Source organism: Ammodytes marinus (assembly GCF_949987685.1).
Source record: "Ammodytes marinus genome assembly, chromosome: 6".
NCBI classification, from domain to species: Eukaryota; Metazoa; Chordata; class Actinopteri; order Uranoscopiformes; family Ammodytidae; genus Ammodytes; species Ammodytes marinus.
In genome coordinates this window covers 33,203,286-33,227,957 of record NC_137235.1, presented here as the reverse complement: position 1 = coordinate 33,227,957, position 24,672 = coordinate 33,203,286, and the positions used below count along the sequence as shown (strand labels likewise).

General features: G+C 40.6%; 1 protein-coding gene across 1 annotated transcript; it reads right to left on the bottom strand.

Moving 5' to 3' along the window:
- Window positions 1-2,385: 2,385 nt before the first annotated feature.
- xpnpep1 (X-prolyl aminopeptidase (aminopeptidase P) 1, soluble) lies at window positions 2,386-21,531 on the bottom strand. Its single transcript, XM_080029109.1, has 20 exons — window positions 21,421-21,531; window positions 20,130-20,254; window positions 19,543-19,606; window positions 19,291-19,395; window positions 18,135-18,227; window positions 16,105-16,248; window positions 15,096-15,191; window positions 13,717-13,798; window positions 12,471-12,681; window positions 10,878-10,967; window positions 10,700-10,750; window positions 9,711-9,769; window positions 8,905-8,982; window positions 8,355-8,426; window positions 8,120-8,180; window positions 7,810-7,879; window positions 4,144-4,317; window positions 3,296-3,372; window positions 2,933-3,031; window positions 2,386-2,656 (listed from the first exon to the last, which is right to left on the bottom strand). Exons 2-20 carry the CDS (start codon window positions 20,244-20,246, stop codon window positions 2,537-2,539), a joined length of 1,863 nt encoding a protein of 620 aa, XP_079885235.1. The 5' UTR covers window positions 20,247-20,254; window positions 21,421-21,531; the 3' UTR covers window positions 2,386-2,536.
- Between the last annotated feature and the right edge of the window lie 3,141 nt (window positions 21,532-24,672).

Genomic DNA, 24,672 nt, shown 5'->3' with positions numbered 1-24,672 from the left:
AACCGCAGCAGGTGAGCATCGGATATTAGATATGCAAGACAATGGGACATTTAAAGCTATAGTGTGTAACTTCTGTCACCCCGAAGAGTAATTCTGAGTTAATTACAACAGCACTGTCAGTGCATCTGCATGAGGTAAAGCCTTCAGTGACGTGCATGGATTTCATACCTTCTGCTGTATGTCCAGGTTTCTTCTTAGCAGTAGAATCAACAACATTTCTTGGACGCTTCTTCGGGATTTTTCTGCGCTCCTGCGCCAGTGTCAGGGGGTGACACCACACCAGTTTGTAAACACTGCCATACTGAGAAAAAACAGAGTTATGTTGAGTTGATAGGCCTAATCAGCTTTTTGTCAACTCGTTTGAGGATGGCTTGAATGTAAAACCGACATTCATTAATATGAAAAATGTATGCACTATAGCTTTAAATTAATACCAATTCTTCTACAGTAAGTTGCACAACACAGTTAGAAATTACACTGAAGTCATCAATTCCAACTTCCGGGCCCTCTTCTTCTTCCACCAGGCAGTCAAAGAGAGCCCACGTGTATGAGAGTGCAGTGAGCCACGGTGAGCTGGTGGACCCCGTGGCGGTCAGAGCAGTGAAGAGGTCGACCAGCTTCATCAACCCTCTGGCCTTCTTCAGGAAACCAGAGGCCTCCAAGGACAACTCCAGGATCTACTACATCTACAGCAACCCACTGCCTGTGGGCCTGAAGGACCAAGAAGAAGAAGAGTGGGCCACCAAAGCCCCACAGAGAAAAGAGGAAAAAACTGCTCCTTCACTGCCGCTGTCCTTTGAAGAATACGCCAGCCACCCCGAGAGCGGCATCACCCTGGACCCTCCCATTTTCTACATGCAGCTGTAGAGGACGGTGTGTAGCCTGGGGGGGGGGGGGGGAGTTGTCTGAATGTCACAATTTGGGCAACAGAGAGAAACTAAATGGACTGGACTTATATAGTGCTTTTTAGCCGATTTTCTCAGCCCCAATACGCTTTACAATTCCTACCACATTCACCCATTCATACACACATTCATACACCGATGGCAGTAGCTGCCATGCAAGGCGCCCTCTGAACCATCGGGAGCAATGTGGGGTTCAGTTTCTTGCCCAGGGACACTTCAACATGTAGGCAGGGGATCGAACCTCCGACCCTGCACTCCAGAGGCGACCTCCCTACCCACATCGCCACTGCCGCCCAAACTAGAATCAGGCAGATCTGATGGTTGACCCCAGCAGCTGTCTATCAAAGCAATATGTCAGCCATGTACAGACCATTAACGGGGCACCCCACAAAAATGTACAGATTAAATTCATTTCAGTTGTCAGGGGGTCCTTATCAGCCTGTAAAACGTTGTTGTATATTGTCCCCTGTACCACAAGTCTGAGAAAATGTTACCTCAGCATAGGCTTTGAGAGTACACATTTATAACACAAAGTCTATGTTACAGACTGGACTATGGAGGTGTGGGTGTTTACCAGGTAAAAAACAAAAATACTCTCAAGATGCATTATGGGAAATGTAGGATCCAGTGATTGAAGCCTGAGCCCAAACTTAAAGACTTAAAAAATTACCAATATTTTGTCCACTCCTGCTTCGAAAGCGGACCATTCTTTGTTAGAATCTATCTCTCTATGGAAGTACAACACTAAAATGTGTGTGAACCCTTTCAGAACAGGAATCTGTCTCACAACAAATAACTCCAAGTTTAAAGTGTGTTGACTAAAATACGAGTCAGTGAAAAACCAAACAAGGATGTGGGACTTTGGAGTCTTTGACCATTTGTGAGGCGATGGAGCATCGTTCTCATTAGAGGATCTCATTTTTCTTTTGCATACCGTTTATTGGCAAGATGATCTACATTCCAATCAGCTGTTCAATCGATCGGAACAGCTGGCAGTGTGGCGTGCTGAGAAGTGCAGCAATGTGCCAGCAAAAGCATGGGAGAAGACGCCTGGGAGCACGCAAAGGTCAATGTAAACAGGCCGGGTCTTAAATATGTTTTAAAAATGGCTTTGAAAATGTTTTACAAGATAGAAAATGAATTCCACACATTTGTAAGGCCACAAGGATAAGTGAGTAACACTGAATTTAAACACAGACAGTCAATGGGGACACCTTTAATTTTGAAGGAGAGAAATGTAAGTACAGGATTATGCTACCAGTTACTGTATATAGAGGCCTAAATGTCATGTATATTTCTATAATTGTAAATGGGGGATTTTGTCTGCAGATGCATATTTGACTACATTTTCTATCTTAAGAAAGTTCCTTTTTATTTGGGTAAAAAAAAAGTCCACACAAAACTCCTCTGGCTAACCTCCAAACTCAAGGAAGTAAAACACAGGAGAGTTCTTTCTTGATTTTTTTTCTATTATTGATCTTTAATAAAACTGCAGAGGCGAAGCGCATTACAAAAGAAGCGGGGGGGGGGGGGGGGGAGTGAGACATAGACGAGATGAGAGAAAAATACAATTGATTATCACTGTGGAGCAACTGATCATCTGGTGCTCTTGGGCCACGAGAGTCATGCCCTCAGACGATTGGCTGGGTCTCTCTCATCAGCCAATCCAGCGCTTCCTTTCTGCCCTGCCTCTCCAGCTCTGCTCCAACCACCTTGCGGCACTGCATGTGGTACTCGTTCACCCAGTCCCGCTGCAAGACCATGAAGAGACTGTGTTTAAGTAGTGCACAATGTAAAAAGGAATAGTTGGGAATATTATCCGCCATTCAAAATGCATGGTAAGATTCCTATTTCTAATAGCCTATCTTTTTTTTCTTCAATACTTGTTAAGTAGCCTACATTGGACGTGTTTTTATGTATGTTTTGCATCACATTACCAATAAAAACCTTTTGGAGATGAATTCTAGATTGATTGGTCTTTGATTATTAAAATATGAAAAAACATAATCATACTGGATATCTCTTACCTGCGCCTGAGTGAGCAGCTCTGTGTTCATCATCTTTACTTGCATCGGAACCAGAGTGAGGGGCTCGAATGTCAGGCTACCTCTGTTTCTGTAGTTGTACTGAACACACACACACACACACGCACGCACGCGCACGCACGCACACACGCACACACACACACACACACACAAAGGAACAACATACTGAGTTTACTCATAGTTAAAACTTGCATATTGTTATTCAACTCAGTAGCAGTAAAGTAGCCAAGACATTGTTTCCTATTGCTATAAAATCTGAGAAATGACCCGCCAACAGCCCCTCTTTATCACTACTCTCTCATTTAACATTTCTATCAGGCCTGGCCTCAATTAAAAAAGACTTACTTTGGGCTTAGCTGGAATAACAAGAACCACGTTTTCAATACGAATGCCAAAAGATCCATCTTCATAGTACCCAGGCTCTAGAAAAAAAAAGAGAAAAAGAGAATTGATTTGATATATGACAACAGAGAATTTTACACAGAAAAAGCACAATAATGGGATATTGGATGATCTAAATACAGTATGTGCAATGTGTTCAGTTGATTTTAACCTCGTAAATATTTTTTATTTCTATGTGTCCAGCATGACAAAACAGCTCGACTGCCTTACCAATCACATCAATGGATTTGACATGATTTGGGCAACAGAAAGGATAGTATTGTTATTTCCAGAGGAGCTGCCTTATGGTGTGTTTTTGGGCTGCACTATATTAAAGAATAGAAACATATGCAGCCTGTGCTTCAACCCCACAGTGAATCTGATGTATGACCCCACTGAGACGCTGGGAAAGATGTATTTAATAACGCTGTGCTGTTGTGGCACTGGTGACATTTTCCGGGTGCCTGGGCTTGGCTACATCAGAAGTGACCTGACATTTTGCATCAGGCCAGTTGGCATTATGGGCCGTTCGTTGTTGCCTTTAAAAGGATTTAAATCAAATATAGTGTGTAGTGCATCGCTTTCAGTGCACTGGCTCTATTTTAGCTATATTCGCTAGTGGCTGTATCACCATGAGAGAAGTAAGCTGACCAATACTTCTCAGTAGAATTCTACATTGTAAAAAGTGCCGGTGTGTGTATTTCATGATCCACATAGATATATGTATTCAGCATTTACAGTCAAGACATTATAGAGTCCAGGTACAGCGACATTAAATAGTAAACCAACCCCTCTCTGCCCCCCTCCCATACCATCACTGACGATCATGCCGGCCTCCAGGGGTTCATCGGCGAAGGTCTTGTAGCTGATGCCACAGGGCCCCTCGTGGACGTTGAGGAAGCAGCCCACACCGTGGCCCGTACCGTGGAGGTAATCCAGCCCTGACTCCCACAGAGCTGCACGGGCAAACGAATCCAACAGGTGGCCTGGGCAAGGGATGAGAGGGTTAGAGTCACAGACAGTGTTGGGAATAACGCCGTTTAAAATAACGGCGTTAGGTAACGCCGTTCTTTTTTCAGTAACGGCGTAATCTAACTAATTACTTTTTCTGTCGTTACAACGCCGTTATCGTTACTGAACGTTAAATGCGGTGCGTTACTATGAATTGATTGAATAAACTGTGTAATCCGAAAGCACCCCTGGCTCCATACTACACAAACTGCTAGTGAGGAGACCGAGTGGGTTAACAACAAGATAAGCGATTGTTATTTCTTATACTGTTTTCAGTTGTGTTTTATTCAGTGTGGATGACATTATAACTGTCAGTTAGCGCCGTCACGTCAGTCAGCCGGAGCGCCTGTTTAGTGAAGTTTCTTTTTCTTTCTCTCTCTGTTGTGTGAGTGCGTGTGCGTTGCCGCAGTAACCACCTATCAATCCACGGTTGAAACGTGCTCTCCCTGAGTTTGTTTGCATCGCCCTTGTGAGTAAGTGCATGGAGGTTCCCGATCTCTATAAATGATAATTTATGCACGTTATTAAACAGCCGTGATTCGCCGGTTGCAACAGCTGTTTAGCGTGTCATCATGAGCCGAATATTGCTACTGTTATTTTCTTGGGATCTGTATGCTGCTGTGCATGTTAAAGAAGGAAATAAACATAGGATAAATCCTTACTCCTCCTATCATCGTCTCATGCTTCATAGTCTGACGTTTTTGGCCTTCAGTGATAGCAGATCAGCACGGTAGGCCTACATTCAGCAGTTTCCTCTACTACTTTTGTTGAGAACAAAATAGGCTAGACCTACTTGAAGTGCAGGATAAACCTCTTGCTGTCTGTTGATGTGCAATAAATATTGAAGGTTATGTAGCCTACAAGTAGGCCTACCTGTCTGTTCTACTCATTTCAACTGACTTGTGAAAACTGCTCAGAAAAATCGGAATTTGTTGACATAAAGCAACTTTTTTTTTTTTTTTACAGTAGGCTAACGCAAATAGTTACTTTCCCTGGTAACTAGTTACTTCTATTATAAAATAATTCAGTTACTAACTCAGTTACTTTTTGGAACAAGTAGTGAGTAACTATAACTAATTACTTTTTTAAAGTAACGTTCCCAACACTGGTCACAGAAATAGTTTGCTTAAAGGAATACTTCACCCATACGGAACCGGCGTTCTATCATTATAAAATCGCTATTATAATATAATGAATGAGGTTTTTCTCCCTTCAGTCTTTCCTCAGTCTTCCCTTGGCCCAGCTGTCCTGTTAATCCTATCCTTAGACAGTGAGACCATAAAACACTCTTTCTGCCTTTTCTCATGATAGGATGAACCCATTTCAAAAATGTTTGCACAATTATACTACATAAGATTCCATATTGTTTTAGAGAAGTTTGCATAATTTTCACCAAATGTGAATAGGGTGATTATTTTGTCTACACTGTTAGCCTGGCAAACTGTCCCCCCCATAAGATGTGATATCTTAGAAACTATTCCTCAGGGGTTAAGTGAAACTTTGCGACCTGCTCCATACGGTGTTTTCAGTGTTTAGAATTGGACTCGTGGGAATGGAAATGAAAATCTATTTCTCCACAGAGTAATTATATTGGTTCTTGGCACTGCCATCCCGCTGTGTCGCTTTTCTCTAAATAGTGTTGGTGCTTGACATTCTCCAGTCCTCCTTGAGCTTAGCAACACAGATGTCTTAAGTACACAACATGACTGGTACTGATGTGCAAACAGGAGATCTGCATTATTCTTGAGTGTCGACATGTTAACTGTTAATTGTGTCAATAGATATCTGTATGAATCATTTTGGCCATTCTATTTGTCAATGCTGAGCGTGTGCAGATGTGAAAAATGCAATGTGAAATATAAGTGTATACATTGTCAGAGTGAAGTGACAGCACCTTTACACAAAGAGGGCCAGATCAAACCGATATCTCAAATCATTTGTTCCCTCAGCTGTTGGCTTCCTAAGCAAACTAGGGTAGCAGCTTTGTCTTTCTTAAGCAATGATTATATTCCATGATGTCTCCCATATGCTTTTATTTTTTTATGTTTTTATGTTCCGTGTTTTGTATTTATTATAAGGGAGAACGGGGGAATCTGAGGCATCGGGTAATGTGAGCCACCCCCTGTATCTAGGCAACGGAAAACATTTGTGGTCATGTGAGATATGTTTTCAAGCCCCTCTCAATTCCCCATGGCCCTGAAAGAGAGGACCTCATGGTGTTGTGGTAAGCATGTTTTTTTTTCACCAAAATAGGTATTTTGCATGTAAAAGTAAATTTTCTTGCTGTCAACTTAATCAACTGTTGTGCCAAAGCAAATGTATTCACGTAGAAAAACTTCTATCATACGTGTTGATGAACTACCAACATATAAAAACCATGTGATGATATTAGCTAAAGATTAGCCTGAAATGCTAAGAGAGGTAGTTTTTTCTCAAATTGTGGTGGTGGGGGAAAGTGAGCCAAATGCTGTGGGAGAAAGTGAGAGTGTCTCACTTTCCCCCACCATGAGGCACAAGTTAAGTTTAGTCTTAAACATATTTTAATGTAATATTACATAACATATGTTTTATTTTAATGTCATACACATTGTAGAAAAGCCATCATGCCAAGGAAATACACCAGGAAGACGACCAGGGGGAACCACACGGAAAGAGCACCTTTTCATCTTTCCCTGTAACCTTCAGGGCTGGAATGTAGAGTAGGCCTAGTTGTAGAGTATGACAGGCTGATGTTATAATCCAGTTGGGTCTTCTCCTGTGTTCTGAGTCCCAGGCTGTTCTCGCTGGTTCTGATTTTCCTATGCTTTGACCCCCAGACACAAGCTGTCTCTAAGGGTCCTGTGTTCTGACCCCCCGACTGTGTTCTAATCTAACTGGTTCTATCTTTCATTTGAATCTTATTAAAACCTTTTGAATTATAATATGTTGTATTTGATTTTGTTCAGAGTTACTTTCAAGTGTTTAGAAAATTTGCTTTGCTTAATTGACCAAACCCCATCATTCTTTTACTAGTCCGACATTAGTTCTGGAATGTGTGGCTAGCTTTCAGGATTCTAACTGTTACAATATGTGTTGTTATGGTAGTTTCAGAGTGGAAAAAGTAAGTGGATAAGTTTACCCCCAGCTGGTTCACTTTACCCCCTTGATTTTTCTGGTCTGTTTCAGTTTACCCCACAGCTGGGGTAAAGTGAGCCACATGACAACTTTTTTTAAAACAATCATATTTTCACTGCCCTTTGTCTTGAAAAAATTCTGCTAATGCCCATTTCTAGGAAACATCCTGAATTATTGGGAAATGAGTACATTTGAGTGATAAATAATTTTAGCTCGCTTAGAGGGGAGCAAATGTAAAAAGTGGCTCAGATTACCCCATTCTCTCCTAATTATTTGTTTGTTGTGTGACGTTTTTACTACTGAAAGGAGAACAAATTGCTCCTCAGGGACGATAAAGATTTATCAAATCAAACCTTTTGTTCCGTTGGGGAAAATAGCAGCACTGACGGATATGTGTCCCTTCAACACATAGGTAAAGCATTCCTAGAGGAGAAAAGAGAGAGAGAGCACACAAAACCAAAAAAATACATTTCACAAAATCAAATAAGATCAGGGTTGAGGGTGAATTCAGTCAGGGTATTAATTACACTGCACTTATTCAATGTTTTTACATGTTGAAAAAATTAGAATAGTCCAAATAGCTTTAGTCAATCTAAACCTATCCTGTGATGAAATTTATTTTGACAGTGTAAAAAGAGCACCAGCAAATATATACAAACAAACCTTCTCAAAAGCGGACGGTGTCCCAAAGTGCATGGTGCGCGTGACGTCTGTGGTTCCATCACTGACAAAAGACAGAATGTGGAGAACGCAGATATTTGAGTGAAACGCACAAAACATTTTTTTTTTAAACTTTTGACATACAAGTCATACAAGCCATGACGAAACTAGACATTTCTAGTAATGTTATTGTTAAATATGTGTATTACAATGATAATGCATAATAAGGTTGTTTTACACATATTGAGCCCCAGAGTCGATCAGGTAAACTTCATTGGTGGTGAGGGTTCTGTTGGTTTCAGGCAGTGGTCTAAAGGAAAGAGAAAGACATGGATAAATCAAATCAAATCAAATCAGTTTTATTTGTATAGCCCAATATCACAAATGGACATTTGCCTCAGTGGGCTTTACATTCCACACAGTATGACACCCTGCCCTTAGACCCTTAGCTCGGCTGAGAAAAAACTCCCAGTAAAAACCCTTTATCGGGATTTAAAAAATGTAGAACTCTCAGGGAGAGTCGACAAAGTAAGGGATCCCTCTCCCAGGACGGACATACTGCAATAGATGTCATAAGTAGAGAAAAATCACAAAGGAATTCAATCATTGACCAGATGTTTACATGGTAATACTAGAGTTAAGTGTGAATAGTGTGGAGGCAGGAGGAGTTCAGGTGCTGCCAGAGGGGGATAAAAGCTTTGCTTTTTTATTATTCAACAACAAAAAAAGTGTCAATAACAAAAGCTAATTTAATAGAACTGGGTCTATTATTTCAAAAGCCGACTGACCTGTAATGTATGATTGCTCCATTTGGACCAACGCTGGAGATTGTGGGGAAACTGAGGCCAACAAAATGTTCCTGTTGACTGAAAAAAATAAAAAGTGCAAAAAGTCTTGAATACAGGGAAACAACTAATAAAAGGGATAACAATATTTGAAGTACAGATACCTTAAAGCTGATATATTTTTTTTTATTTCCTCTTTTGGTCCTTATGTTAGAACCTATTTTAATAACTAACCCTAAATGTAGAGAAAACCACCAACAAGCCCCCTGAGAAAACCATTAAAAAAATTGAACAGGGAATATTCATTTTAAATGTCTCCATTCTGATGCACTTCCATGTCCAGTAGGGGGGGCAGTAGCTCTAGAATAGACACTATAACAGCACAACTAGTAGCTGATACAGTCAAAACCGAAATTATTCATACCCCTGGCAAATTTTGACTTAAAGTTAACAAACAAAAATTGGCATGTCCAAAATTATTCAAATGCTTTTCTATTGACTATTGAGAAGGGTATGAATAATTTTGGGCATGGCCATTTTTTTTCAACTGTTAATAAAAGATGAAAAATATTGTTTTTCCCACAATGATGCCTCTTGTACAACATCTTATTATCTTTTGGGAGAAGCCTGTGTCATTTCCAATCAAGAAAAAGCTTGCTGGTTTCATAAAAGTAACTTTAAGTCAAAATTTGCCATGGGTATGAATCATTTCGGTTTTGACTGTATATAAAGTCTGACTGGATGACCCTATCAACCAGAACAAGTAAAACCTGACGTTTGTAAAAGAACAACAACATAAAGAAACAAACCTGCGGAATTCTTCAGCCTTATCAGCAGCAGAGATCTCCGTCACGGTGCCTTTTGGAATCTAGAAAACAATCAGCGCAGCACCAAGTCATGCGCAGAGTTCAAATCACCCAGGGCACCTTCTACAGTTTAAGTGCTGGCCCAGATTTACCCTCATATAAACCCAGGGTTCCCACACTCACATTGATCATACTGCAACAAAATGATAATCAATTCATTTACTAATGTGAGAAGAAAATAGCTATATTAGATACAAATATCTATTAACAACCAATCCGTTCAAAAACGATAAATGTTTTTAGCAAATGTATTCATTTAAAAAAAAAAAAACTTTTAAGAGCCTTGTGTCATTTTATTTTCAGTCCAGTGGGGGGTAACCCTGTGAATAAGAACTGGAGGAATATGATGCATTTCTCTTATGGATCTCAAAATGTATGGCCTCAGAAACATAAAGGAAATGGTTGCTTTTTGTCTTTAAATGCAGTAATTTTGATTATCCCGTTTACCTCAAGCATCATCTAGTTCCATTTACGTCATCATATTCAATTAGACACACTCATCAACCTTTTTTTGTTGTTCCTAGAATATTTAAAGAAGTTGGGAGACGAGCATTTAAGTTTAAAGCACCTTCTAACTGGAATAATTTGCCTTGTTCACTTAGATCAATCACTTCTTTACGCTTCAAGATTTATTTGCTTGTTTATCTTAAATCACCTTGCTCTTGTTTTTGAATGCACATATTTATTTGTTTTTGTTATTATTTATTTGTTTTAGTCATTGTTGCTATTTTTGGAGAGAATTGTGAGAGCCTGTGTATGTACTGTGTGTGTTTGTCTTGAATAGTTTGTTTTGTGTATTGTATTTGCACTATGTGTTTTTCTGAGGACCCTCTCAAAAACGAGATGCTATCTCAAGGGAATAATCCTCAAATAAAATGTTTTAAATGAAATGGATCTCAAAATGTATGGGCTCAGAAACATAAGGAACTTACCTCCTTTTCCAGCCAAGCAAAGAGTTCACATAGAGCCACCGCATCCTTGATCTGTTGGGGACAAGTTCAGAAGATGAGTGTAACATTTTCCAAGAGGGTAATCAGACTCAGTTTTAAGAAGGGGTCATAAAAAAAAAGATAACACCGAGGATTTTGCATGCGGTCCAAAGGTTCTTACATGGGCCATTTTCATGCCTTGAATCTCGGTGGCGTTCTTCACGGCCTTGGAGAGGCAGAGTGGAGTGTAGGGAATTGGAGTCCTGTGGTTCTGGAATAGATCAATTAGGAAAATTAGCTGATTATAACTCGAATAAATAAAAAATGATATGTAGGGGAGAACGGGGTAATTTGTCACACGGGTTGGTTGTCACAATCGTTATATCTCGGAACCAGAAGGCGCTGTCTGTGAAATTGTGGTATGTAAATATCCAGAATTGGGATAAGAGGTCACCTACATAGTCTTCCTTGGAGTTAGACTGCTGAATTTGAGGTGAGAGGACTGTTTGTGTTTTTCATGTCAAATTGAAAATATTTAGCTCCTCAGTATTTTTCTTCTAGGCTTTTACAGAATGGGTTTATAACAAAACACTTGAAGTTGTTACCCATAAAAAGTGTGAAGGGTAAACTATAGTTTAGATTGTGGTTAGCAAGCTAATTAGTTGTCAGATGGTTGTTGGCCTTGATGCTAGCAAAAAATTCAAGTTGGGGTTGGTCGTCACATTTTTTGGGGGGTTGGTTGTCACAAGTTATCCAAAGGCTGCAGCCAGAAAAGGAACCCAATAACGAAATAAATTGTCAAGCTGTATCCTCACTGACACCCCAGAGAAGGAAAGAATAGAGCAGGAAAAGGCAGCTAGCATGCTAGACAAGCTGCCAAGGCTACAGTAAGTTATATAGGCCTATTTGTCAACTTGACAATGCAATTCTTTCCTTCTTTTCAAGATTATTCCCATTAAGATAACATTGTGACAAACAACCCCATAGTGTGTGACAACCGACCCCTTGATGGGGTTGATTGTCACAATGTGTAAGGGTGTCTTTGATGATTAATTTCTTCTTTATTACAATAAGATAGAAAAAGTGAGGGGTACACATTTCAAGCCAACACTTTAAGCTTCAATGTAATGTAGGAATGACTATCGAAAGATGTTTAGGTGATGAGGAATTCTCAGTAGAGTAAAAAGTGTGCCCACTTACCCCGTTCTCCCCTATTTATTTATTTATATTTAGGAAACATATACGTATGTAATTATGAAATGTATTTGAATGTATTCGTTATATTCAAAATATTTCCAGCACTGTATTGTGCAAACTGCTAAAGCCAAAACACTGACACTGACCACCAAAGTGTTTGTTTGCCTTGACAAATGGTTCTATTGTTTTAAAACAATTCCAAACAAGGAAATGTCACACGCAAACACAACAGACTAGAATATCGATGCACATTAGGAGTAGTTTGATCAACCAAATAGTGTGTTCATAGTAAAAATGATTCCTACTATTTCAAATATAACCCCGACACTGAGATGTCAGCAAACTGCATAGCAAGTTGTTATACGTAAATCAAACAAATCGAAAATAATCTCAAATGTGCTGTTAAAATATGAATAAGGAAGCAAGGATGATAAGATCTGATCTGAGGGCAGCCAACTTTTGATACAATCTAGCTCAAATAGTTTTCTAAATGTGTGGGAGTGTGCGCGTGTGTGCGTGCGTGTGTGATTGCGTGCAAGCGTGTGTTTTTGTTTGTCTGTGTGTGTTGCCCTCTCACCTTGGGGATGACCTGTGTGAGAGCACAGCTGGCCTTATCACAGATCCAGACCTTGTCCTTGGGGCCCAGTGCCCCGCAGACTCCCTGCAGCTCTGTGTAGACGGCCTCGTAGGGGAAGGTGTGGACGCTCAGCTCAGGTGTGCTGGGGGAGTCCAGCTGCAGGTGGGCTCTTAACGCGGGCTCAGAGAGACGCTTTAGGTCCACGAAGAGCCTGCAGAGAGGGATGGAGGGAAGGTATGTTACCGAGTACATTCAGGTGCATCCACACAAGGCTTTTAGTAGAATGCTCTTTACTGATTCTCTCTACCCAGAGCAGCTGTGGCTACTACCGTAGTTTACCACCACCCGTATGACTGCGTGTGAATGAATAGAACCTGGATCCCTGTGAAGGTGAACAGTTTAATACGTTGCTGAAGACTCAACTTTGTTGCATTGGCCTTTAACACAAGTTGAGACTTTGACACTCCTAACTTTTTTTCTCATGTATCTTATATGTTATTTTGTATTGTATCTTGTACAGCACTTTGGTCAACTGATGTTGTTTATAAATGTGCTATAGAAATAATTTTGACTTTGATTAATATGGATCCTTGTGTAATAATAATAATAATAATAAATTGTATTTATATAGCGCTTTTCTCTCACTCAGAGCGCTTTACAAAACAACAATAAACAAACAGAGAACATGTAGAGTTGGGTTGGTGGGTGAACTAGGGGTAGGCGGAGGAGAAGAGATGGGTCTTGAGGTGGGACTGGAAGGTTGTAATGTTCAACCGTGCTGTTTTTTTTCTTTGGCACGTGTTAAATATGAATTCATTAATGGCTACCATTCAAAAATAGATTACTTTTCCTTGAATGTCCAAAGTGTCCTAAAAAATGTAAATTTAAAAAATAAATATAGAAATATAGAATTAGCAAAATATTACAATTTTTAAATCATGAAAATATTCATTTAGGTCCAAAAGCATTACACCGTGTTTCTTTAGCAGCATTGTAAAAAATGTACTTGTATTTGTATGGAAGTATTTATTTTTTCATACATAGCTTATTACAGCCCAGTGTGTACGTACTGTGGAGTCCTGTACGTGCTAAAACACTTGTCTGTAGCCCATGTTGATTGTATTTTCTGTTTAAGAGACTATACTTAAAATTCATCATCACCATCTATGCCTGCATCACTTCCTATCAGTCAGTGCCTCTAAAAAAGGTAGCCAAAATGTTGCTGAATTGTAATACAACACGTTACCTTATTGTGTTCATCCCCACAATGGCATATGCAAAGAAAACCGGGTTGTATTCAATGTCCGCACCACGGAGGTTAAAAAGCCCTGAGGAAAAATAAATTACAGAACGTTACATTGTGATTAGCATTTGATAACTCTCATTCCGTGATGAAGGTGAACATGTCAGAAGCCACTTGACTATCTTGGGCCAACCTCTGACAACACTGAAAACAGTGTAGGTACTTTAAAAATCCATGTCAAATACTGTCAAATATCTTGACGCAAACCTCAGTACAATCTGTTAAACATTAGCGTTATTATTGGACGGTTACTCATCCTTGAATGCAACCTGACGACAATCGAAATCAGCATCACTCTCTAATTAACACAAACTCTCAGAGCAAACAAACAATCAGAAACAAGAGCTCATTAGGCCAACGAGGCGCTCCAACATGCATCTAGAGGGACGCCCGTGCATCCCCGGGTCCTTGGATCGTGATCGTGTTTCCAATGGGACTTATGTAACACAAGTGACGACGTTGGGGCGAGGCCGCTGCTTGTTTTTACACAGCAATTACAAAACTGCTAAATCCAAATGGTAATAAAACTCTATACATAGGCTCTCAAAAAGGCTTTTAACACCTTGTTTTTTTAAGCTGGAATGTATGGCAGCAAGGCCTTATACATCCACTGGCCCTGTGCTGGCGTGTTTCCCCCTTTAGAACTTGTGGGAGCCCCCCCCCCCATTTAGAGTTATCCTAACAAAACACATGGTCCACACCAACAAAACATAACGTCCCAGTAAAACATTATGAGAAGTTGCTATGAGTTTTTTCTTCAAGAGAGAATTTTGATGTCTGCTAATTTTTTCTTTTACGTGTTTAAAGGTGAAGTAAGCAATTTATTTATGTTAATATAAGTGTTACATCGCTCTTTATTCATACAGCGATCACTTACATAATGTGAGCGTTTCATAAAGCCGATCTCTCAGTCACCCGCTCTGCAATTATCGTCAAATAAACTTTTCGGGGATGCCGAAACTGATATCCAATCAGAAGAGAGAACGCTACAAACAGGCACCCGTCTCACTGCCGGTGCACGCGAGTGACAGATGGGTGAATGTTTATGCGCCTACAATGGCGGAGCAGGTAAAAATCCTTCCCAATGTCTGTTTTGATGGTTTTTATCATGTTTTATCACACATCTGAGATGATGCTAGATAACTCGCTGCTTGAAGACCGCAGTGCATTAATGTTGTGACGTGGGGACGAGGGAGGGGACTGCTAACAGTCACTGACAAGAAGTTAGCTAAACTGACCATTCCGTTTACTGAACCTTTAATACCACCTTGGCAGAGGTGATTGAACACTGACGTGCATTTCCTGAGAAAATTAATCCGTACATGCAATCTCGTCCAGCGCCGTGCCAACGAAGCAGGTGATCTTCCTCTCTGTCATCTTGGCTCGCAGCGCTGTGATCTTATCTTGCCACGACATTCCTACACAAAGAAAAACAAGGATCAGAAAACCAGGTGTGGTGCTGAATTCATGGCTCTCAATAACCGGCATATCTAGTTACAGGGAAATACAACCTTTATTTGAGCCAGCTTGGAAACAAAAATATGTTTATGTGTCCTGGAGGCATCTCCGAAAATACTACATGATTGTAAAATCTCTGTATCTGTTAAAAACTAATTGGCTACTGTAGCTGCCAGCAGAAACAGTTGCATTATTTTGGTTTAATTAGAATAATTTGAACTGTTTCAACTGCCGCTCGTTGATTTATAATGTCATACATTAGTTAGTTCACCGAGACACACACACACGAGAGAGAAGTTGCCTCTGTGTTACCTGTTTGTTGACTCCCCTGGAGTTAACGCGGCCAATGAGGTATATTGTTATTTTAATGTGTAATTATCATGTGTTATTCTCTGTGAGAATATTATTATTGATGTAACTTGTTGATTTCATTTCAAAGTTCTCACGGCATGTTTGATGGCATCGAACAGCTAATAAATGCCCGTAAAAGAAAGCCATCCCTGCGTTCCAAATCACATACTTTTTCTTTTTACTACACTACATACTAATGTACAGAAGAGTTTTAGGGCCACATGAGAGAGAAAATAATCGGATAAGGAAGATTTTTAATCATTAAGTCGAGAAATGTCAAGAATACAGAAGAATACTCCAAAATGTATTGGAGTTAGTGGGGCATCTAGGTATTTTCAGCATACCACAATTGACGTGCATGTATTGGGACATCCTAAATCTTTTTCTGGCATACTAAATAGTAGGGAAGTATGGGGATTGGAATGCAGGGCTTGTGTCCGTGTCTGTTAACTTGAGGCAGCTACAGCTACTGTAAAATAACCTTGTTTGTGATCATGGATTTGACAGCGGTTTCACACTGACCGGTGTACTCCAGTCCCATTGTGCGGAGCGGTGTGCTGGGTCTTTCTGGGCGGTCTGTCCACACCACATCAATCAGGTTATCCTGCAATGCCACCAGAGAGTGGCCGGCACTCATCAGCGCCTTGGAAATGTTCTTCCACTGGTCTAAACACATAAGAACATTATGTTAAGCTCAAATAGTGGCACTAGAAACACAATATTTGATCAACATCATGAGACGACAAAGGCTCTTACAAGGAAGCTTTATCACACCACAAGTGCAAATGATTCTCTCTATAACAAGGCAGAAATACTGGGACCCCAATCTCTGCCTGCCTGACTAGGAGGCAAAAGTAAGGGAACACAATGAAGCTGATTTTTATTGTATACATTATAAAAGATACAATTCAAAAGACTTTTGTTTAGTGGAGCACATTTTTGTGGGAGGAGTACAGTGTACATACACTGTGTTCCAAATTATTATGCAAATTGGAATTAAGTGTCATAAACATTTCATTTTTTGTATTTAATTTAAACTCATGGATGGTATTGTGTCTCAGGGCGCTTTGGATCATTGAAATCAATCTCAGACACCTGTGATAATCAGTTTGCTAAGTAAGCCCAATCAAAGGAAATCTACTTAAGAAGGACGTTCCACATTATTAAGCAGGCCACAGGTTTCAAGCAATATGGGAAAGAAAAGGGATCTCTCTGCTGCCTAAAAGCGTCAAATAGTGCAATACCTTGGACAAGGTATGAAAACATTAGATATTTGACGAAAACTTCAGTGTGATCATCATACTGTGAAGAGATTTGTGGCTGATTCAGAGCACAGACGGGTTCATTCGGATAAAGGTAATATGAGGAAGGTTTCTCCCAGACAAATTCATCGGAATAGGAGAGCAGCTGCTAAAATTCCATCACAAAGCAGCAGACAGGTATTTGAAGCTTCTGGTGCCTCTGGAGTCCCGCGAACCTCAAGGTGTAGGATCCAGAAGTTTGCAGTTGTGCATAAACCTATTATTCGGCCACCCCTAAACAATGCTCACAAGCTGAAACAGTTGCAGTGAGCTCACAAATACATGAAGACTCATTTTCAAACAGTCTTGTTTACTGATGAGTGCCGTGCAACCCTGGATGGTCGGATGGATGGAGTAGTGGATGGTTGGTGAATGGCCACCATGTCCCAACAAGGCTGCGACGTCAGCAAGGAGGTGGTGGAGTCATGTTTTGGGCCAGAATCATGGGGAGAGAGCTGGTAGGCCCCTTTAGGGTCCCTGACGGTGTGAAAATGACCTCGGCAAAGTATGTTGAGTTTCTGACTCACCACTTTCTTCCGTGGTACAAAAAGAAGAATCGTGCCTTCCGTAGTAAAATCATCTTCATGAATGACAATGCACCATCTCATGCTGCAAAGAATACCTCTGTGTCATTGGCTGCTATGGGCATAAAAGGAGAGAACCTCATGGTGTGGCCACCATCTTCCCCTGACCTCAACCCTATTGAGAACCTTTGGAGCATCCTCAGGCAAAACATCTTTGAGGTTGGGAGGCAGTTCACATCAAAACAGCAGCTATGGGAGGCTATTCTGGCATCCTGCAAAGATATTTAAGCAGAAACTCTCCAAAAACTCACAAGTTCAATGGATGCAAGAATTGTGAAGGTGATATCTAAGAAGGGGTCCTATGTTAACATGTAACTTGGCCTGTTAAGATGTTTTTGATTGAAATAGCTTTTGATTTCACTAAATATGACCTTCACATTCTGCAAATTCAACAAATGACAGTTTTTAGTTGTTTACAACCTATAAAATGTTTTGAAACTCTGTTGTGCATAATGATTTGGAACAGTGTATTTGGAGTTTTTTATTTTTGAAAAAAATACTTTTATTATTGGGAGGTTTGTTCAATAAAATTTGAAATATACTCTAACGGTTGATGACTTGAAAATTATACTGACTGTCATTTGCATCGACTATTAAGAAAATCTGGGAAAATCTAATTTGCATTATAATTTGGAACGCTGAGAGGAAACATGGAGCGTCAACCCACCAGCAGCGATGATCCAAGGGTCTACTCCCACTTTGGAGTTGTCTGGCAGGACGCTGATCAGCCAGTCTTCCTGTGACGGCGTCTCCTTCAGCCCTGTCACACACACAGACATTGGCGTAAAATATACCTGACTCATAACAATAATGGATTAGATTTATATAGCGCTTTTCTAGGCACTCAAAGCGCTTTACAGGGTTCCGGGTTCCGGGTATCATTCATTCACACACAGTCATACTGGTGGCTGAAGCGTGGCTGCCATTCAGCGCCTACGGACACTCTAACCACCACAAACATACTGCAGTCATACACATTCACACGAGGCAAGTCGGGTGAAATGTCTTGCCCAAGGACACAACAACCATGACACAGACAGGGTCGGGATCGAACCGCCAACCCTTTGATCGTTGGCCGACCCGCTCTACCACCTGAGCCACAGTCGCCTCATACCGGTTTAGTAACTACAGCTAAGACTTATTATTGTCTTAAAAAACCCCAGTGCAGGTGAATATATAACTGTTTGCTTGGCAAAATATGGAATTTGCTTTTCACTCTCAAACTAGGTCCAAACCTTCCGACTTACAGTCTAGCTGTGGTTAGCCTTTGTGCTGTATATGAAAACAGACTTAATTACAGATTATAAGTACAAGTCTTGCACTTTAGAAATAAGTGTGAGTAAAGAAAATGACCACAACTTAAAAAGGTTGACTGAGCAACATTTTCAGCCAAAATGTATCACTTCTGCCTCACTAGAATGTGTGGTGGTGTGTTTGTTTACCTGCACAGTCCCCACACTGGCTGAATTTGCATTACATTTACATACATTTCTAGGCATCAATCAATTGAGCAGTGCACGTGGAAAGTGTTGAACCTTCCATCAATAACACCTGGAGAGTGTTGAAGCCTCTACCAATAACATTGTGAGGGTGCTCAGGTCGCTGCCACAGCGTTGCTATGTTACTATGTAAACTACAGCCAGAGAGAGGAGGACAGATAAACACACCACCACATATTAAAGTGTGGAGGTGGGGGGGGGGCAGAAGTGATCATTGAGAGAAATTACTCTATCATTTATTTTTTCATTAAAATGTTGCATAGTGTGCCTTTAAGGTTGTTATTTTCATCATGTACAACAACAAAAATCACAACAGGGCATTACCCATCTTCATTAGGGTCCAGTTGTTGTCCATCTGCTGACTGGCCTGGAGGAAATATCGCCCGTCAGTCCACAATGCAGCGTGCTTCTCTGTGACGATGGCTGTACCTACACACCAACACAATTAAAGCTCTTTAGATATTTTCCAATCACAGATGCTTTGTTGGATGCAAGAAAACTTGGGAGCAATATATGAACTGCGGATGACTTTTTAACTCGCACGCACATTGCCACTCATGCACAAGCAAAGCATACCTGCAGAGCCATTGAATCCACAGATGAATTCACGTCTGCAGTCATTCGGTGCAATGTATTCACTCTGAAAGACAGAGAGAGAGAGTGAGAGAGAGAGAGTGTGAGAGAGAGATCAGCTTCATTAACAATCAATGTGAAGAGGCCATCAACCAGTCAGACATTTTAAATGCCACCCTCGCTGCTCTTGTCACATCACGCCTTGTGCATGGAGAGGGGAAAAGGGAGGAGCAGCAGTTAAATGGCTGCAATTAGTTGCGAAGGTCAGACAACACTATCAGAAGTGAATCAGGACACGTCACACAAAAAGTAAGACGACTGAGAATAACAGAGCAACTACCACAGGCCTGTCTGTCTTAGTCCATGTGTTCAGTAGTCTTATTAAGGCGTAAAATATCAATGTAGTATACGTATGTGGTGTGAGTATCGATGGTTCAGAGAGCGCCTTGCATGGCAGCTACTGCCATCGGTGTATGAGTGTGTGTATGAATGGGTGAATGTGGTAAGAAATGTAAAGCGCTTTGGGGCTGAGAAAATCGGTTATAAAGCGCTGTATAAGTCAAGTCCATTTACCATTTGATCTCAATTACCTGGTGTGCGTCTCCAGAGGGGACGATGTAAGCCTGTATGGGCTCAGAGAAGTGTTTACTGTTCTTCATGGCCTGGCGGAGCTGCCTGAGCAGCTCTCCTGTGATCTTTGGAGACATGTCTGTGTCTGTGAATGGAGAGCAAACATGACACACTCAAACATCAAAAACATATTTCTACATTAGCACGCTTTTTCAACAGAAGCACATACAAGCTGCTGGGATTCACCAAGTGCATGAAGTCAGTGTCCGACTTAGGTGATTATGAGGTGAAAAGAGTCGGTTCAATCTTGAAAAATCACTCACTTCAAACAGCTAGCGTTATAATAACAAGCATTGAGAGGTTCCCTACGCAACCCACCCTGAATATCAATTCATTACCTGACTTTAGGGAAGCCATGTTGACTTCAGGTGAACGGAGCTAGACAGTGACAGACTATTATGACCGATCTTACTATGTACGTGGAGCTCAAAGTCACAGTTCATAGCTGGATCTTTAACCCGCTGTGATATGCTGATTAGGTAACTGTTTCGGGAGTTAAACATTAAAAGAAACAGACTAGATGGCAGGTATATCAGCCGGTGTGTCTGTGGTCTGTTTATAACGTGCACACTCTTCTAAATCAAAAGGCCAGGATACTGTGCGGTAGTAAATTCATTTTGTCACTGTTTGGCTGCAGAAATCGTTGTAAAAAAAAACGTCTAGGAGCCGACCAATCACGGTGCAGTGTTCTCCAGCGATAAGCTCTCCCATTGGATGAACACTCCGCACGGGAGTGTTGTTTACAAGCTGGCCCGACTAGCTGGTTATTAACTTAATACAATAAAAATGAACAGCCACTCATAATATTCTGATAAGAGACTTCAAAATCACGGAGCTTGGGTTGAAGTGGACGTTTTATTTTTGTTTTATTCACACATTAGCCTACTGTTGCTGACAGGCCAACAGTTTCATAACAATGACTAATTTATTCAGTGTGCTGCGGTCTATTTGAGTAAAGGATGTGGTAGTAGCATAGTATATAAAAGGGTAGTAGGAGTAGGACGTCGGAAAGATATACAGCTGCTTACAAAATGTAAGAAATAAGGAGCACAGCTCTACGTAAACGCTTTTATCTGAGCTTTGAAAAAGGACGCAACGGGCTGAGGCGTGGAACGACCGACCGTCTGCCTCGTTTCAAAACAGTCAACATCCCTCCGTGCTGGGGCTGAGCCCCGGAACACGGACCGTTAGCCGCCGCCAGCTAACGTCCGAGTCCCTCCGCAGGCGGACGGTGAAAGGTTGAATACGTACCCGGTGGTTTCGTCTCGGAAATTAGATTATTGAACTCAAAAAACGAAGCGCTCCTTTGCCAGCTTGGTCCCTAATTTACAAAACGGGAGGCTGCCATTGCATTGATGACGTTTCAGCTCACGTGACTGCAGGTTCTTCCAGTAAACTCAGAGGGATCCAGACCATCCAGACTCGCCTCCTTTTTTTTCGTTGAATAATCTTTCAATAAAAGCCTGATACAAAAAAATCAATAGCCTAATAAAAATGATCAATCAAGATAAATATCCCAACAAATATATAACATGTAATGGCAGAAACGTTACAGAATGAGTCTAAAAGTCACCACTGTAGGCAAGCCCTAAGAAATACAATTTGTTATAGGGTGACATCAGCTAAATTGGGCCATCAGGTAAAATGGTCCAGTTAAGGTTTGATCCTCACAGCTCTTTAAAAACGTAACAGCAAATGATTTCAAACTGTTGCCAATACAGTAGGCTACTGGACATGTATTGATTTTATTAGTCTGTGGTTATTGTGGGCGGGGCAATGCCTCGTATCATATCAAGGCTACAGAGGAAAACTAGCCAAAAGTGGCCTGGCATATCAACTCTTACTTGTAAATGATAAGGTTGATAGAAAAAATATATTCTATATCTAAAAATAATGATGCATAATTCATATCCTTATGGCCTTCATCAGATATAATGCTGATATTTTGTCAAATAAACTTATTTTTTATGAAAAGGCATTTTTTGTTGGTGGCCAATTTAACTTAATGTGTAAAGGTAGCCATTTAGCCAAAATGGGCCACCTTTTGACTGGAGTTTTAGCCTGTAAATCATCTCTGGTAAAAAAAAATGTCCCCCTGGAGAAATACCCCTCAGGTCAGAATTGAAAAAAGAGAGTGCCGTAAAGCAGAACGCAGGTGGCGAAAAACAAATCTAAATGTTCACTATAACATCTTCAAAGAGAAACTACGCACGTTTAACGTAGAACTAAGAAATGCAAGACAGTCTTTCTTCTCTGACATCATCACCAAAAACAGCAACAATGCACATGCCCTGTTTGCTGCTGTTGACAGGCTAACAAACCCTCCTGTGTCAGTAGCATCTGAGCATCTTTCCACGAGGGCTTGCAATGAATTTGCCTCCTTCTTTACTGAGAAAATTCATAAAATAAGACAAGCTGTCACTGCATCAATACCAGGTTCAAGATATGTTTTATCTCTGTACCCATTTAAAACGAATTCAGATGCCATGACAGAGTTTTTTCTGATAAACAAGAAAAACCTGGATGACATTATACAACACCTGAACTCCTCCTCCTGTTGCCTTGACATTCTGCCCACAGGCTTCTTTAAAACTGTTTTTAGCTGTATGGCCTCAGATGTCCTAGAAATTGTCAATATGTCCCTTCGCACTGGTGTATTCCCACAGGCCCTGAAAACAGCAGTCATCAAGCCACTCCTAAAAAAGAACAATCTAGATACATCACTCATGAACAATTATAGGCCGATATCCAACCTACCATTTTTAAGCAAGATCATTGAAAAAGCTGTTCATCATCAGCTAAATAACTACTTAGCAATGAATAACTGCTTTGATGTCTTTCAGTCAGGTTTTCGACAACACCACAGCACTGAGACTGCTCTGGTTAAGGTCCTCAATGACATCCACTTAAACACAGACAATGGCAAAAGCTCTGTATTAGTTTTATTGGATCTCAGTGCTGCGTTCGACACAGTTGACCACAGCATATTACTAGATCGACTAGCAAACTGGGTTGGACTCTCTGGAACTGTGCTAAACTGGTTTGAATCATACTTAAAGGAAAGAGACTACTATGTATCAATAGGCAATTTCACATCCGAGCGAACAAATATTACATGCGGGGTCCCCCAAGGTTCCATTCTTGGGCCTCTTCTGTTTAACATATACATGCTACCGCTAGCTCAGATTATGAACAAAAACAAATTATGCTACCATAATTATGCAGACGACACACAAATTTACATAACCATATCACCAGGAGACTATAGTCCGATTCAAGCACTAAGTAAATGCATTGAACAAATCAATGACTGGATGTGCCAAAACTTTCTTCAATTAAACAGCGACAAAACTGAAGTAATTGTCTTTGGTGCCAGGGATGAACAATCAAAAGTCAGCGCACAGCTTAAATCTGTTATGTTAGAAAGCACACACCAAGCTAGAAATCTTGGAGTAGTGATAGATTCCGACTTAAATTTCAAAAAACACATTAAATCAATTACTAAGTCAGCCTACTACCACCTAAAAAAATATATCGAGAATTAAAGGGCTAATGTCTCAGCAGGACTTAGAAAAACTTGTCCATGCATTTATTTTAGTAGACTTGACTACTGTAACAGTGTCCTTGCTGGCCTTCCTAAAAAATCAATCAGACAGCTTCAGCTAATTCAGAACGCTGCTGCTCGAGTCCTCACTAGGACCAAAAAAGTGGATCACATCACCCCAGTTCTGAGGTCTTTACATTGGCTTCCTGTTAACCAAAGAATTGATTTTAAAATATTGATGTTGGTCTACAAAGCCCTAAATGGTTTAGGGCCAAAATACATATCTGACCTACTGGTCCCTTATGAACCAGTCAGAGCTCTCAGGTCGTCTGGGACTGGGCTATTGAAAGTCCCCAGAGTAAGGACCAGACAGGGAGAGGCAGCCTTTAGTTTTAATGCACCCAAGCTCTGGAATAAACTTCCAGGGGACTTGAGGTCCGCTTCAACACTTGGCTCTTTTAAATCAGGTCTGAAGACTGTTCTGTTTCCGTTTTAACCTGACATTTTAATTTCTCATTTTGAATTAATTATTATTATTTTTTTTTTTTTGGAATGTGTGCTCTATACTTGATGTATTTTGTTCTTGCTTAAATTCTTTTTTTTTGGAATGTGTGCTCTATGCTTGATGTATTTTGTTCTTACTTGATGTATTTTGTTATTGCTTATGTAAAGCACCTTGAATGGCCTTGTGTCCGAAATGTGCTCTAAAAATAAACTTGCCTTGCCTTGCCTTGTATTTTGATGGTTCTTATAAAAAAGTATTGATATTCATATATTATTATATTAGTGTATACATGTGTGTATATGCCTCTTTCACATTTCCCACTCTAATTTAGTGGGTAAGCTGGTCCAGGGTGCATTTTAAGTTAGTTTTCACTAGCTGTCACACACCCACACACACACACACACACACACACACACACACACACACACACACACACACACACACACACACACAC